We start from the raw sequence: 15,967 nt of genomic DNA, 5'->3' as shown, positions 1-15,967 counted from the left end.
GCATATACTGATAAGTACGGAAGCCGGTGCCGTTGAAGAAACCGGCTGCTTCGCGCCGCTTTTTTATTTCTCATATTAATAGGATCCGAAAGGACCATGATTTCACTGCCGAGGATCCTCTTGTGACAAACCGACGCTGTAACGGCTTGGCGAACATGTTCAGTTTCTTTTCTGGTCAGCCGCAGGCGCCTCAGCGCGTGCCAACCGACTTGGTTGTACCGGTCGGCTTCTTTGACGACACAATCATCTTCAGGACGTTCGTTTTATATACCCTGTTTGTTTTCGACGATGTACTGGACCCTGAGAAACTACGCACCTCTTTGGAGCGTGTTGTGAGCCGGCCCGGTTGGAAGAAGCTGGGTGCTCGGCTGAGAAAGAATGTGCGCCATATAAACTGTGCTCAACCCTCCCCCCTTCCTGACCCAGGCTGACATCCAGCCGCTGCCCCTCCCGCATTGATTAGATTCGTGGAGAACTTGAGCATCATATACCAGTCAGCTTCTCCCCAGATCGCCCTGCAGTGGGGTTTGACCATGTGAATCACGGCGACTTGGCAGTGGAGGATCATCCCGCAGCATCACACATCCCCCGTCCTCCCCGCGATGGTCGACCAGCACTCGTGGGAGACCCTGATAAACTCTCGGACCTTATCTACGGACCCAATATTCCTACGAAGCTCGATGATTACATCTACACCGACCGTCCTCAGTTTGGGCTGCGGGTTGTCTCGTTCAAGAATTCGACGGTCGTCGTCCTCCATTGGCTACACCTCACCTTTGATGCGACGGCGAAACGGGCTCTTCTCGATGCCTGGATGCTGATGCTGCAGGGCAGAGAGGACGAGATTCCTGAGCCGCTGGCTCCTGACGAGTATATCTTGGACCAGGTCGGCAGGAATCCCACAGAGCCCCATGTCCTCGCCGAGCATCATGTGTCCAAGCCTGGCCTAGTCTGGTGGGCACTTCAGAACTCCTACAACTTGATAATCAGGAAGAAGGAGCATCGTATGCTCTGCATGCCTGCTGCGTATCTCGCAAGGCTGAGAGAAAGGGCTCTTGTGGACCTTGTTGCTCAGGTCAACCCTAACGATGAAAAGGGGGAGGCTCCCTTCCTGAGTGAAGGAGATGTTCTCGTGGCTTGGGTAGCGCGATTGGCAATTTCTAACCTTCCAGAGAACTCGGAGAAGCCCGTAAGTGCCCCAATCCTGCGGTATAGAGCCACTGAAGAAGGTTATGCTGACCTGCCATCCAGATTGCTGTACAACAAGCCTACCAGTGGCGACCAATTCTAAAAGACTTGATACCGGAAGGACGACCATTCCTCAGCAACTGTGTCGGCTTTCTCGTCACTCTACTACCCGCCAAAGACATTCTTCAGAAGCCACTCAGCTACCTGGCATCCCACATCCGCCGCTCTATCAAGGAGCAGGGCTCCCGCGAACAAGTCGAGGCCTACACCTCGCTGATCCGGCTCGACCAAGCCAACAAGGCGCCTCCGTTCTTTGGCAGCCCCTCGATGCAGCTGCTCATGTTTTCCAACTGGCAAAAGGCCAACATGTACGGGACCGATCTGTCGGCCGCAGCTGTGACGCCGCGCAGCACGCCCCTGACACCGTCGTATGTCCAGAGTGTGCAGGGCCCGTACAGCTTCTCTGATGGAATTATCATTGTGGGGAAGGATGCTGAGGGGAACTATTGGCTTTCTGGACATAGGGGGCAGGGACTGTGGGGGATAATGGAGAAGAAGATGCAGGAGGAGCTGATTTGAATGAGTGATGATTGCACAAGTGCTCAAATTCAACGACGCCTGAATACTGAGAGGCTGATTCAGGCTGGGTGCGGCTGTTCCTTGAAGCGATTGCATAAACGATTTCCCACGCGGCCATAGAGTGAAGGATGTTTAATACCTGATTCAATGTTTCAACGATACTTTCATTTGTGCTTTCGCATGCCGCTTCATCACTGCTGCACTTCGTTACATGCACATATGCAGTACTTACTTCCCATTGAATTGCGTCGTATATAAGATACATGTAAGGCTGAAATGCTCAGACTCATGAAGGTGTAGGATAATTGAAGCAATTCAATAATATGGTGAATTTCCACGAGCGTGATGTGATTCATAACTCGTCTTTCTCTTGTCCCCTTTGTCGAACCAATTGAGATGGGGCGAAGAATGTGGAAGAAAAGATCCGACTTGACTGTTTCAAATAGATATGATAAATGAGGCGCTGAATGTCTTGTCCAACAGAAGTAGATTCTGGAAAGCGAAGATTGGTTGCCAGTGGACTCTATCCGCGTAAAGCATTCATCTCGTCTGCCATAAGACATATATTCCAGTCACCATCCAGACTACACGGACACGGCGCAGCTCATAACTGGGGCTTCAGTCTCGGGAGACGCCGAACTTAGTGGAAGAACTTCTGGTGACCCATGCTTCAAACATGTCATTCGTAACCTCTTCCCTAGCAGAACAACTTGTAGAAATTTTTCTAGACCTTTCCCTTCACCAACTCTGTTCATTTCGATGTCTCCTTGAGCTCTAACATTAGACAAAGCCACGTCATTGGAAGTTCGAGGGAGGAAAACTTACATATATTTGAACCATGAGAAAGTCCTGGATTCGACTCTTTATCGGTTGGGACCCCACCGTGGCCTTTTAGCAATGGATTAACTCCTTTATGTCCTCCAGCGAGCCGCGGAATAAGTTTTATTATCCACCGCCAAGTTGACTAACACACGACCATCTCTTAACAACCACCTTACCAAGTCCTCAGTCCCATTTGTCACAAGCAATATAGAGTGGCGAATTCCTCTGCTACCGCGGATTTGGATTCGCCCCAGCTGTCAGCAATAGACTGGCCAGGTTCGCGCACCCCTCCGTAACAGCAAATTGAAAGTGCGTCCCTGCGTCGTGTAATTTGTGTCCAGGCTTTGGATTGGGATCAGCATGGTGTTCCAGCAATAGTTGCGCCATCTCTTCGTCCTTTTTCGCGATAGCCAGGAAAAGCGGCGTCTCCCCACCTTCATCGACATGATCTGGATTTGCTCCCCGCTGGAGCAACTCTTTGGCAATGGATACATACCCTGAACTTACTGTGATCAATAGTGGTGTCCTTCCATAATTATCAATATGGTCTGGATTGACTCCGCGATCCATCAACTCTCTGGCAATGGATTCATTCCCCGAAATTACTGCCTCAAATAGTGGTGTCCTTCCATAATTATCAATATGGTCTGGATTGACTCCGCGATCCATCAACTCTCTGGCAATGGATTCATTCCCCGGAATTACTGCCTCAAATAGAGGTGTCCATCCACGATTATCAATATGCTCTGGATTGACTCCGCGATCCAGCAATTCTCTGGCAATTGCTTCTCGCCTCCGGAGCAGGGCGAAGAACAATGGTGTCCCCCTATCTTCCTTGAGATGATCTAGATTCGCTCTACCCCGGAGCAACTCTCTGAAAAGGAAGTCTAACCGCATCGCAAAGAAAAGAGGTGTGCATCCCTTATTATCGATTTGGTCTGGATTGGCTCCGCGATCCAGCAATTCTCTGGCAATTGCAATTCTCTTGCAGCATATGGCTGACAACAATGGTGTTTTTCCATTGTGATCGATGTGGTTCGGATTAGCTCCGAACTGGAGCAACTTTCGGGCAATTTCTTGGCGTCCTTCGCTGGCTGCGAAGAAGAGCGGTGTCCGTCCATCCACATCTTCTAAGTCGAGATCTGTTCCTTTTTCCAGAAGAATATTAAAGAGACAGTCATGCCCCTTTTCTACAACAAGTGATGGGATCGTCCTGTTCATTGTGCATGGTCTGAAAGGGATTCTCAAGCTTACTGCTGTGAGATTGGGATCTTCCCACGCTTTATAGGTGGGAATTGCGCCGTCGTCCAAAAGCATCTGAAAGATTGCTTCGTTGCCTTGATACACCGCTAAAGTCAATGCCTTTTGTCTTTCGAAGAAGAAATTGCCTGAGTTGTAGAACGTGTTGCGCGAATTCAAGGCCTCGAGAAATAGCTTGACCATTTCCGCATCCCCATTGTTCACACTCAGCAGGAACGGTGTCCAACCATGTATGTCCGCCGGATTCCGAGTCGCGCCCTTTTCCAGCAAGAAATCGACCATAACTTGGTGTCCCTCTCTGGTTGCGTAATGCAGAGGTGTTTGGCCATGGTCATCTGCCGCGTCGAGATCATGCTTGCTTTCAAGCAGTTTGATAGCCACAGTCTCTAGCCCAAAGTTGGCTGCAAAATGTAAACCCGTCATTCCAGTTTCAAAGAAAGGAATACCGTAAAGTATTGCTAGCCGAGCCGCAGCGGCGGCCTTTGTATCCGTAGCAAGCAATCGCAATATTGACATGTCAAGTCCTGTCAATGCCCCTCCATCTTTCGCAGTTTCGAAAGCATGGCGGCCCCAGTGTTTTACAGCGTAAGACAGGAAAGGATGACGTGAAAGCAAAATACATGTATCTTGGCGCCGCCCAATGTTTGGATGTAGGAAGCGGAGGTGGACCTTGTCGAAATCAAGCTCCTCCGCCCTTGGAAAAAGCTTAGCATCCTCCAATTCCCAGGCCTCGACATCATTGGTGAATTGGGAATCAGAAGTCCCGAGTGTGAGAAAAGTAATGCATGTTTCTGCAATGCCTCTTTGAATCGCAGCGTAGAAATTCCGAGGGGCGGGTTGCTTCGGATCCTGGTCATAGTCGAGACAGTCCAGATTCGATTGCAAAAACTCTTGAGTTGTATAATGAAGTAGTCGCATAGTTTTGTCAGGCCCCTCCGTTATCACTAAGCCCATGCATACATCGAGTATCGTATGTGTATTCTCGAGGCGGTCTTGGCTGGGAAAAGACGTATCATGAGTGTTCACGGACAGCGCGTGTCGAAGCTCCAAGTTGGAGAGCTCCCTCTCCGAGAAAATGAGCCAGCCGAGCACGCGCTTGGCAAGTAGTTGGAGTTCTGGTTCTTGGGTGTTGATTTTCTCCATCGTCTTCTTGTACGCCTGAGCATATGCGTCTGGTCCTTTGTATAGTGTTTCCAGACTCTCGCGAATCTTTCGGGGTGTTGTTTTACCCTCAAGAGCGTCTAGATGAAACTTTGCAAGAAGAAAAATTCCATCAACAACCTCGCTGATTGTGCGATTGATGTCAATTCTCAACTGAGACATCGTTTCCGGGCTGTAGTCGGTATTTTCATTACTAAAGACTTTTAGTCCCAGCAGACGTTCGTCTATGTAGAGCTCAATATCCTCATCTGGTGCGCGGATTTTGTAGGGTGTTATTCCCTCGAAGCTGCACTGAATCTGCTTTTGGATCTGTTCAATAGGACGGGACGTGACGAAAAGACTTGCAGAGGTACTTTTCACGATATTGAAAACCTCCAGCAAAAGAGGTCGAACTTCTTCAAGTTCATCCAAGGCGTCTATAACGATGAAAACCCGAGTGTAAACCGAGGTTATCACTTGTTGAAGCATTTTTGCGAAAGTTGAGTTATCCTTGTTGGACCGAGATGATGGTGCTATTTCTTTCAACGTGTTGTATGTGTCAACCACCTCCTGCGGAACGTAGGCTTGATTTCGAAGTAGCTGTTTAGTCAGGCTCGCCAATATGTCGACCGGTCTCTGATGAGAGCGTTGTACAAAATCGCCAAAGATAAACGCCAACCCAACCTTTTCCTCTGGGGGACTCTCGTGCTTATGTCGGAGATAGTTGATAACGGTGGATGCAAGAATAGTTTTCCCAGCACCGGGAAATCCTTCGCAAAACATCAATTTTACGTCGTTCTGTAGGAACTTTTCGAAATCTTCCGACTGAAGAAACCATTCGCATGTTCCTTCTTGTCTTCGGTTGAAGATTGAGTGCTGCCGAGAGTCGTAACTGACAGGCGTCAGCCATTCAAGGATGGCCTTGTGTTGATCGCTTTGTTGGTTGTTCTGCATGTGCTTCGATATCACGTCCAGTTTATCAGAGACGCCAGACAGAAGACCTATAGAATAATACTGTGTTAATAATTGGCCCTTTTTATTCTACAATATCATTTCACAAGGCAAGATTCACAACGGGAAGTGGTCAGGTTGAGAGTTGGATAGTACTAACTTTGAATTGTGGCCATCTTCTCTACCGCGCGACATGGAACCACCATGAGAAGCTCCTTCGCGTATGCTGCTGCTACTAGGGCAGCATATTTCTGCCATTTCTTATTCTTGTGCGAGTCGGCATAATCGCAAATTCCCCGGATGACGAGACAAGGAAATGACTCCATCAGTCCTGCAGCTTCCATCTCAACGCAGAGGACGTTGCCGCCGAAATCCGCGTTGAGCTTATCTCGAAGATTGGCGTCTTTGATGACCTGGTTTCCGGACGCAATCAGACCATAATGAATCGCTATAGGCTCATCGCGATCCTCTCTTGCGATGATTTTTCCAGTATCGCAGGACTCGCAATCAGCCCTGTTTCTGCCACTGCCTTCATTTCGATGTGGGCTGTCAGATGGGAATAAAACGTCTCTGAGGATATCTGATTTCCCATAAGATCGCATCAATCTTTGCTCCTTCGCTTCAAGGTCTTGCAGATAGCCAGGGATTGAGGAGCCCTTCCTTTGGTGAAGTGACTCCAAGTGCACCAACGCAGACAGCAGCGCGCGGGGAGGGCTGTTGAGTGCTCCTGTCCGCTCAAAGCTGCCACCGTCTATTGCTTTTCCGAGATCCCATTGGACGACACCGGGAAAGTTGCCAATTGGTGAGCTGACAACAACATCACCGAGCCGAATATCGTTATCCTCACTTGGAACACCGCCACCGATACCGATCATGAAACCAAACTTGATAGATTGGAAAGAATTGACCATTGTTCGAGCTACAACGGCTGCTGAGACGGTGCCGACTTTGCCTTTGGGAAGCCCTGTCAAGACGACATTGTGCTTGCCGACCGATCCAAAGACGTACACATTGTCGTCTGTGGAAGGCAGATTGAGATCGGTGGGCATTTCATGAATGTTGTCGAGCATAACCGTGGCGGCAGTCAATTCCTCTGTCAGCGCGCATATCCAGCCAACAGTGTACTGACTCTGAGTGAGCTCGATGGCACCCGACTCTTCTTTGTCGTCATTCATTCTTTGTTACTAGTTTTTGTCGTCGAGGGTTATGAGTGATATTCTAGACGGTGGAAAAGGAAGGGAACCGTAGAAGAATATATCTATCGGGCGGAGTTGGGTAGCCTTGGGCATGATTGCATCACGTGTTGACGAAAAAATTATTCTGCTGAGGCTGCAGATAGACATGGAGGATAGGTTGATGATAGGCTGAGGCCTGCCTGTTACTGGCCTATGAGAAAGGCGTTGTGCCATCCTTGCATGGACATCAACAGCCAATGATGGTCTTCGGCTTCTCGTCCAGGAGGTCGAGGCTTGAGTCTCAAATTTCTTGCTTATAATTATGAGTACTCATAATTCTCGACAATGAAGTCAAAGCGTGTTCAAAGCAATGGTGGGCTTGAAGATTTGCATCACACAGAATGTGAGTGGTATAGGAAGAGACACGAAGGACAAGCATTGGTAAAGATGAACCTGAACTTGCGCCATCCTTTAAGATTGCTTTAATGAGTGAAATAGTGACAGATGTAAGTGGGAACGTATGAATGTTTGCATGTATTTGTGTCGGCTTCTTCAAAGCCAAAGGCCGAAGATGAAGTTTGTCGAACTTGATAGCGAAGCTGCATATGACTGCTTCATCTTTGTAAAAGGTGTTCCGCACAAAAAGTATTGGGGCACAGTACAATACGCATATGGATCCTTGTAACTACCTCAGCCTCAGATGTTTATAAGCATGGAAGGGCAGCCACGTACCGAGAGCAACAGGGGATTGTAGGCAATGTGATAGCATTTCGCTCAGATCTAGGAAAAGGCCGAGGCGAGGTTTGAGAGAGATGGTCTCTCTACCTTATCAACGGCAGAAATTGCGGGAAAAGTAAAAGCCTTCTTCGCACAAGAAAGGGATCGGGTTTATCAGGAGAGTTGTGTTTGAAAAGCCATCTTCTACGAAAGCGTTTAAACGCCGGGCCGATCCATCTTTCCTCCAAAGAACTGCATCAAGCTATGTAACAGAGCAGGAGCACAATCACGTTAAGAAAGCACTCCAAAATTGTGAGAGCACATGATTTTCAAGCTACTGAGGTAACGGTTCATGTGGGCGCTCAGTGCTTTGGTGACTCTCACTCTTCTCCATATCAGAATCGAGGCTTCTAGTAGCTGCGTTGCCGTTGCCTTTTTGTTGGCTTCTCTAAGAAACTATACGATGATACGACTTGAACTTCTCTCTCACATGCCTTTACTTGGTTTATAGCAATACCGACCGTTGACGACTAATCTACGACGATATTCGCTTCAATAAGCACTTTCACCAAATTTCAATGAGTTTACTCACGACAGAATGCTGACCAACTCTGAATGCGAAACCATTCCTTGCCGGCCAATGCGTAGGGCTTCCTGGCGAATGTGTAATACAACACAACAAGGCTTTTCTGAGCAGAGTGGAAGTTCCACGAGAACAAGCCCCGAAAAGCAAATGTGTAATTGTCAGCATCGGATGAAACGATTCGAAGGAGGAATCAGATGTCAAATGATCGCGATGAATACAGAAAAAGACCATTCCATTGAAGGTGTTCCACGTCGGCTCTGGCTGATGATGTATCTCACTAGCTCCGTGATCATCGCTACTATTTAATTTACCCAGGAGCACGTTGATGTCTGCAGAGCTTCTTTTACCCACTGCCCAATAACCCCAGATATGTCCCTTCTTCATCTTCGAATCGGCACTTGCTGCACGTCTGCTGATTTGTGTCCGCCAAAATATGTAACCACATATACGCCTCATCCTGACACTTCTGACCCGGAACCACCAATACACGGCCCAGGTCTCCCTTGTCACCCTTGTCAACATATGGAATTGTCAGAGTGAGTAGAATCTCTAAGCGCCTAAGGGGTAGCCCATACTAAGATTTGCTCATGGGAGCAAGGACATACCAGCCGGTTGAGTATCGGTGAGGCCGACTTCTGCAAACTTGGGCAAGCTTATGCCACCTCGTTCACTCGCTCCGCTAGACTGGTGGATGCCTCATTAACGCCCCAATCACGTCTTCAATTGTTATATTGGTGATATAAATGGCCAACCATCTATGATCGAGGATGTAGCAATGGCCTAAACTAGGTATGCACCAATCATAGGCCCCCGAGCACTCTCTTTGGTCTACGTTGTTTCATCTGTCTTGGTGAGATTGTTGACAGCTAGGGCAGTGAACCGGTATAAAGCCATCAATGCGACGTAGAAGGACAGCTAATCTCCAAGAAATGGCCCTCTCGTTAAGCCTGTGACAAGAATCCCGAGCCACTACAGATCAATACGCTGGCCGGCTCCATGAAGAAGATCATTTACTCTTACGAGGATGATAATGTTCGGCAACGGTTCCAACTGTAGCCCACAGTACCGCGTATCCGTGTCCAAGAGCTGTAAGTGAGAATAGAGAACTAAGCTCATCAGACTCTTGAGCATCATTGAGAGTAGAAGGATTACTCAACCAAGTACGAACCATCCTCCCTAAGTGCCTGCTCGAACTCTGAATCAGGAGTGTCGTAACGCGATATCCAGCACGAATTAGCTAACTGCGGACTGAGAAGAAGGTCGCATCGAATTGATGTATCAGTTGAAGATTAATATCAGTCCAAGGTACTATGCCTAAAAGAAAACGGAACGAAACAAAACAGCCCAATCTGGCAGTTAGACCAAAGAGAAGATTAGCCAAAGATTTAAGCATATAAAATTAGCCGTGGTTGAATCACTCTGGCTATATACGGAGATATTACCCTCGCTTATCTCATGGTAGTCTTGCCTCTGCCAGTCTTACGAGCTGGCACTGACTCTCGTAAGAGGCTTCGAGCTATCGTGAGTTCAACCTTTATATGAGGTGGCATTTCTGGTGCTTGTCACATGAGGTCTTGGTTACTCCGAGTGTTACGCGAGGTGACATTTGCTCCCCCAGTCCTGTGAGTTGGCAGACTCTAATTCTCCGGCGCCGGTTAAAGATTTGTTTCAATAAGTGTTTGAAACTTTCGAGATCGTCGATCATGGCTATTTTACCCCAGACTTCTATAAATATTCCAGAGTTTGGCGATGTTGGTCATCATATTAGATGAGTCGTTCAGTATCAACACATTCTGGACGAGAATCTGAGCCACATTAACATGAAGACTTGCGCGATTCTTACGGCCCTCGGCTGCCTTGCTGGGAGTGTTCTTGGCCATGGACAAGTCCAAAACTTCACCCTTAACGGCGTGTACAACCAGGGCTTCATTCGTATGCCTACCCTCTTTTCCCAAGCCAGCCAGGTCACAGCTAACTCATGCGTCCCAAACAGTGGATTATTACTATCTGAAGCAGAACACTGGTAAATTCCCCAACGTCGCAGGCTGGTATGTTATAAATACAATACGAATGCTCTTCTCCTTGAAGTCCACCGCTTACACGGCCGACGTAGGTACGCCGAGGACCTAGACCTGGGCTTCATCTCCCCTGACCAATACACCTCGCCCGACATTGTCTGCCACAAAAACGCAGCGCCAGGTGCCATCTCTGCCACTGCGGCAGCCGGAAGCACCATCGTCTTCCAATGGGGTCCTGGCGTGTGGCCTCACCCATACGGTCCCATCATCACCTATGTGGCTGAGTGCAGCGGGTCGTGCACGACCGTGAACAAGAACACCCTGCGGTGGGTCAAAATCCAGGAGGCGGGCATCAACTACAGTACCCAAGTTTGGGCGCAACAGGATCTTATCAACCAGGGCAACAAATGGACCGTAAAGATTCCCTCGAGCCTCAGGCCCGGAAACTATGTCTTCCGACATGAAATTCTTGCGTATGTTTCTCCTCGTTCACAATCCCCAAGGCCGATAAGACTAAGCTAACGCGTGATGTTCAGTGCCCATGGTGCCTCGAGTGCAAACGGCATGCAGAACTATCCTCAGTGCGTGAACATTGCCGTCACAGGCTCGGGCACCAAAGCGCTCCCTGCCGGAACCCTTGCAACTCAGCTCTACAAGCCCACTGACCCCGGCATTCTGTTCAACCCCTACACGACGATCACTAGCTACACGATCCCTGGCCCAGCCCTGTGGCAAGGCTAGATACAACAGCAAAGTGTTGTGTTCGTGAGGTCGCAGATGTTCACAAGGGGATGGTGAATGAAGAGGCTTGATGTGCGGGACTGAGTGTATATATCTTTCAAGACTCAACGGCATATAACACTCAAATAGATTGTGATTATCATTCTACCTACAGCATATTGTCTCAGGGCTGCAAAAGGTTTGCTATGCGTATTCCAACCAACCTGGTAGGGGTTTAGATGGCCATGAACGTGAGCCTTCATGAACGTATCGGGCAACATATCAGACATCGAACTCTCCCTTCGCCCACAACATAAGGGGATAGAAGAGACCACTGGAGACAAATCGAAGCAAGTCTTCAACAAGTGGACACTCCCACGTGAAGACAGCCAAACGCATCTCTTCGTTTGAGCTGCAGTGAATGCGCCCTCTTCGGATTTTGAAGGCTTAGCTAATTTGTACTACAAAGTGGTTCTCGAGTGAATTGACAATTTGGAAAGCTTGCAAATTCTTGCCACTCACCTCACAAACCTGGTTGCTTGCCTGCTCTATGAGCTGAGTTTCACTTCCTAGTTTTGAAAACTGCCTGCTCAACGGAACAACGAACACTCAAAACGCAGAGATACTGCTCCAGCGTCAACAGGATGTCTGAGGGAAGCACCGAGATTCGCTGCCACTGTGGTAGAAGTTTTAAAGACGCTGAAGCGATTGCGCAACATCGTCGCGACACAAAACCGCATCCACCTAAGAACCGTTATTCTTTGTTTCCGATTGACAAACTGATGAGGTGCAGCTGTGGCCGCGGTTTCAAGTCTGAAAAGGCGCTACTGCAGCACAAGAGCATGTCTCCTCGTCACCCGAGAAAGGCGTCGGTAGCACAAGCAGATACAAAGAACTCCAGCAGCCCAGGCAATATGAAAGATGGCGACGATAGGAACAAGCTTCCCACAGAGACCGGAGGTGCAACATCGGATGCCTTCAACTTGGCACGAGATAAGGAATACGAAGATGATGACACTGTAAGTTTTCACTATGATGCCAGGAATCTTAGATGGCTTGCGTCCAGGCATTTACTGAAGCTGTCTAGGCCAGCAAGGATGAGCAAGGAAGTCAGCCATCTCAACATACAAATCTGTCAGATCAGGCGGACATAACCCATGGAGCCTTATCATCGTCCTTTACCTGGTACCCTGGCGTTGGCGACAACCATTCACTGTGCTATGATCGCTGCGGATGGTGTGGTCATTGTGCTGGTGGAACTTCCAGATTTGCCACCGTCTTCGAATTGTCACTCCGGCTGAAACTGCAGGGAGACAACAGTATGGTATGTGTCGAGGTTTCCCCCAGGCTCAAACAAGACCCCTTGCCCTAGCTTTCATCTTCAAATTACTGACGCTTCCAGCAGCCACCAACCGGAAGATATCCATTTCTTCAGATACAAGTTCATGGCGGCGTCATTGAAAGCGTTGGAGAAACGAGTATCTAAGTTACAAGACAGGCGCATGTCTCTGTGAGGTTGTTGCCAAGGTATAGATATGTGTAGCCATGCGCATGCCCATGTGCTTGTCCATCCGCACCACCTGGAATAGCGTCAAGGTAGTCAGCCTGTGTGATAGAACAAAAGTGCGACAGTGGTCAGCAAGAAGTTCAAGGGCGAGAACAAAAGCAGAGAGAGATAGATAACTGATTGAGACTCTTCTAACCAATTGATAATGTCATTCCAATGAGGTATGATCTGTTGAGGCTCGTCAGAAGTCCACTCAAGTTGTGGTAATAATGAGAAGAGGAGCCACCTTGTATCCCCAAGTGATAGTAATGTTTGGGCGAGTAACCTCGTAGGGTTGAAAGCCATGATCTGTTGCAGTCAGAGTGCCGACATCGCTGGTCAACAAGAGCCGGATATTACCTTATTGGCTGGATCAGAGACATCAAATCAACAAACGAGAGACGGCAAGGATGTGCATGATCAACGATACCATGGTTAAGTGGACAAGTAGATCAGGCACCGTCAGGCATCACGTGCGGAGTCGGCTCATTACAGGTACATGTAGCTAAATTTCTGGTAGATTTTTTTGGCGTCACATTCATTGAATTAACATAGCACTCTTATCACCGATTAGCCATTTCTTTCCCTCACTTCATTCTGCTACAAGATATCCTCGCCATCATGCTGGGGGGACATGATGTTAAGCGGCTCATGAGGTCACTGTACTCGGCCGACGAGCAAGATGAGTTTGGAACAGAGGAAGACGCAACAAAACTGCTGCCACTCCCGCTACCAAGCGCCATGGATGGCCGCCCGGCTGCGTCGAAGAGTCCCTTCTTTACCCTGCCACCAGAGATTCTCGGAGAAATCATGAATCTACTGGTGGATGACAGAGCTGCACTGTCTGCCATGGCTTTGGTCAACAGCGACTGCAGACAGTTGGCTCGTTGCTGTCAGTTTGCTCCGTATGCTTTGACTATCATCCAAGATCAAACCAGCTCCGATCCCATCTCATGAGGGAGGCACATGCCAGACAAAATCATGATACACCAGGCACGATTATCCGCCCGCCCTTCATTGGATCCTGTATCCGCAGAGTGACGGTTCGTTCCGACCACGACTTCGTCGCTCATGAACACAACGATCTCTACGAGTCCATTTGGGGTGATACAGCCATGACCGTCACCTCTCAGGAGCGTGATGAACTGCGCAAGGCAGCTACAGAATACTACTTTGGAACACACTACGCTTCTATTCTGGCTGCCATGAGTGCAATGCCCAATCTGGAGACAGTTTCATGGTACGATAGGATGTGTCTTGACAGCAATTTCTTCAAATGTGTTACGAATTTGCCTCTACGCCATCTCAAGATTTGCAAGGCGTACATCGGCGACCCATATTGCCTTGACTCCCTGGGATCGTCTGCCATGTTACTGGAAACACTTTATCTGGACATCTCTGCATGCTATGACAAGGTCCACGCAGACGAGGAGCTCTACGAAGATGAGAGCCTTGGTGAAGACGAGGACGTCGACGAAGAAGAGGAGCTTGACGAAGATGACGAGCTCCGCGAAGATAACGGTTCTTTTGATGGCGACGAACTCTACGAAGACGACGACATGGATTGGGAAAGCAAAGACTTGGTACCCTTTATGGAGACTCTCCTGCAGCGTTGCAGTGCGACTCTCGAGCGTTTGACCTTGCGATGCACGGATTCTTCGCCCTACCAATCTCTCACGTTCGGCCATGAGCCGGTAGTTTTTGACCAGCTCCAGTATCTTGATCTATCCGGCTGCTTTGACGATTTCGACACTGTTGCCTGGCGCTCACTCCTCTCTGCGCCGCTAAGGCACCTTGCGTTACCTGGCAGGATCTCAAAATCCTTGATACAATCCATTCATGGCTGCCAGCCTATGCGCCACCTCGAGACGCTGGTTTTGTCGTGTTTTGGCTATGTGGGTGCGACAGAGGCGCCTCCGATTTTAGATCTCATTTCGTGTCATCCTCATGTTCGCAAACTTTCCGTGCAAAGCGGCGAGCCACAGCTCATGGACCGTTTCCTTGTTCCGCTCCTTTCGAGTGGGAGATATACGAAGCTCACTTCCCTCTCACTAGGATGGCGTGGGCCGGGCCTTGCAAGGGAGACATCGCCAAACATTGCTACCATTTCCGCGAAATCCCTAGCCGCCATTGGCAGTATCAAGTCGCTGGAGCAGCTGTGTCTCACTGCCGGAGACATCTACAGTGATCGCCATCAATGGCTAATCGACCACGACATGGTGCGGTCGAACCTCCGAGGACTGGCAAAGCTCAAGAGACTCGCATTTTCACGAGATACTTACCGTAAACCAGGCGCTTCCGAGGCTGCTGTTGAAGGCTACTACGATCATCAGTTCATAACATCGAGTGACTATGTCACTGCTATGCAGCGGCCATACCTTGACCGCCCCCCATCAACTTTGCGTACGGATGAGGGATCGACTGACGACGATATAGAGTTCTATTATTCCCGGTTCAGCGATGTTCGGATCTGGGAATGTGCTCATCGTAACCGCATGCTTCGGGAAGCAGAACGATACTCACGCGCGTTGCCTTCTCTGGAGTGGATCTACTGCGGGCAGCGGCCTATGGGTTTTCGAGATGTGCAGACAACGAAGGGCAGACGTCGCATTGCGGTTCCTCTGACTAGGCGGAGAGACTCTGGCTCTACACTTCTGGGGCGCATGTTCGCAATGGGCGGAGATGGGGGCGAAGATGATAATGAGGATGACTTCTAGGTAGTTTAATGATAGCATCTTTATTACAGGAGCTCTACCAAGAACGGGTAGAAGATAAATCCCATAGAGAGAGAGGGAAAAGAAGCCCCAATGGGTCGAGATAGACCTTGGATATCCAGAGATGAGAATCGTGATCAACAACTGGATGCCTCCAGTCCATACAAAGGGCTGAAAAAGTCTGCCTTGAACTGCCTCCACGTCGCCTACAGTCTATTGGATCATCTAAGCGCTGACCGAATGGTCGACCAGGATGGACCTCGAGAGTGGCTTAAGCTAATGCGACCGCAATCATAGCCCGTTTCAAGGCACTGACATCGGAATCCTGCACTGCCCAGAGTTCTTTTTCATGAAAAGCAATTGGACGGTTTCGAGCAAAATACGAATTCCAGCCGTGGGCAACCGGGGGAGGCTGATTGGAACCGCTCATGAAGAGTGCGTGGCTTCGAACAGCCTAGGACATCCGTGCCTTACATTGGCGCTGTCATTTCTCTTGGGCAGTGCCTTAACAGATTAATGAACAGGAAGTCTGTTAGAGAAAGTGGTGCTTC

General features: G+C 49.0%; 6 protein-coding genes across 6 annotated transcripts; 4 read left to right on the top strand and 2 right to left on the bottom strand.

Moving 5' to 3' along the window:
- Window positions 1-155: 155 nt before the first annotated feature.
- On the top strand, window positions 156-1,767 carry BBK36DRAFT_1169959 (hypothetical protein; the record flags this gene model as incomplete). The annotated part of the gene is made up of 3 exons (XM_024895392.1): window positions 156-380; window positions 464-1,189; window positions 1,252-1,767. The coding sequence occupies 3 exons, from the start codon at window positions 156-158 to the stop codon at window positions 1,765-1,767; spliced, it is 1,467 nt and encodes a 488-aa protein (XP_024748527.1).
- A 1,173-nt stretch (window positions 1,768-2,940) lies between these two features.
- BBK36DRAFT_39937 (ankyrin) lies at window positions 2,941-3,207 on the bottom strand (the record flags this gene model as incomplete). The annotated part of the gene is made up of 1 exon (XM_024898058.1): window positions 2,941-3,207. A coding segment is annotated over one exon (267 nt), but the record flags the coding sequence as incomplete, so codon positions are not given.
- A 572-nt stretch (window positions 3,208-3,779) lies between these two features.
- Window positions 3,780-7,115, bottom strand: BBK36DRAFT_66625 (purine and uridine phosphorylase; the record flags this gene model as incomplete). The annotated part of the gene is made up of 5 exons (XM_024898470.1): window positions 3,780-3,802; window positions 4,077-4,329; window positions 4,585-5,946; window positions 6,005-6,021; window positions 6,101-7,115. The coding sequence occupies 5 exons, from the start codon at window positions 7,113-7,115 to the stop codon at window positions 3,780-3,782; spliced, it is 2,670 nt and encodes an 889-aa protein (XP_024748525.1).
- A 3,123-nt stretch (window positions 7,116-10,238) lies between these two features.
- On the top strand, window positions 10,239-11,177 carry BBK36DRAFT_1122402 (lytic polysaccharide monooxygenase; the record flags this gene model as incomplete). The annotated part of the gene is made up of 4 exons (XM_024890939.1): window positions 10,239-10,350; window positions 10,412-10,466; window positions 10,532-10,909; window positions 10,973-11,177. 4 exons carry the CDS (start codon window positions 10,239-10,241, stop codon window positions 11,175-11,177), a joined length of 750 nt encoding a protein of 249 aa, XP_024748524.1.
- Window positions 11,178-11,800: 623 nt separating this feature from the next.
- Window positions 11,801-12,642, top strand: BBK36DRAFT_1169956 (hypothetical protein; the record flags this gene model as incomplete). The annotated part of the gene is made up of 3 exons (XM_024895391.1): window positions 11,801-12,175; window positions 12,244-12,480; window positions 12,562-12,642. 3 exons carry the CDS (start codon window positions 11,801-11,803, stop codon window positions 12,640-12,642), a joined length of 693 nt encoding a protein of 230 aa, XP_024748523.1.
- A 681-nt stretch (window positions 12,643-13,323) lies between these two features.
- BBK36DRAFT_1169955 (hypothetical protein) lies at window positions 13,324-15,419 on the top strand (the record flags this gene model as incomplete). Its single annotated transcript, XM_024895390.1, has 2 exons — window positions 13,324-13,598; window positions 13,631-15,419. The coding sequence occupies 2 exons, from the start codon at window positions 13,324-13,326 to the stop codon at window positions 15,417-15,419; spliced, it is 2,064 nt and encodes a 687-aa protein (XP_024748522.1).
- Window positions 15,420-15,967: the final 548 nt, after the last annotated feature.

This window comes from Trichoderma citrinoviride (genome assembly GCF_003025115.1).
Source record: "Trichoderma citrinoviride strain TUCIM 6016 unplaced genomic scaffold BBK36scaffold_9, whole genome shotgun sequence".
In the NCBI taxonomy this organism is placed as follows: domain Eukaryota; kingdom Fungi; phylum Ascomycota; class Sordariomycetes; order Hypocreales; family Hypocreaceae; genus Trichoderma; species Trichoderma citrinoviride.
Note: the sequence above shows the minus strand (reverse complement) of the source record. Positions and strands in the feature narration are given on the sequence as shown.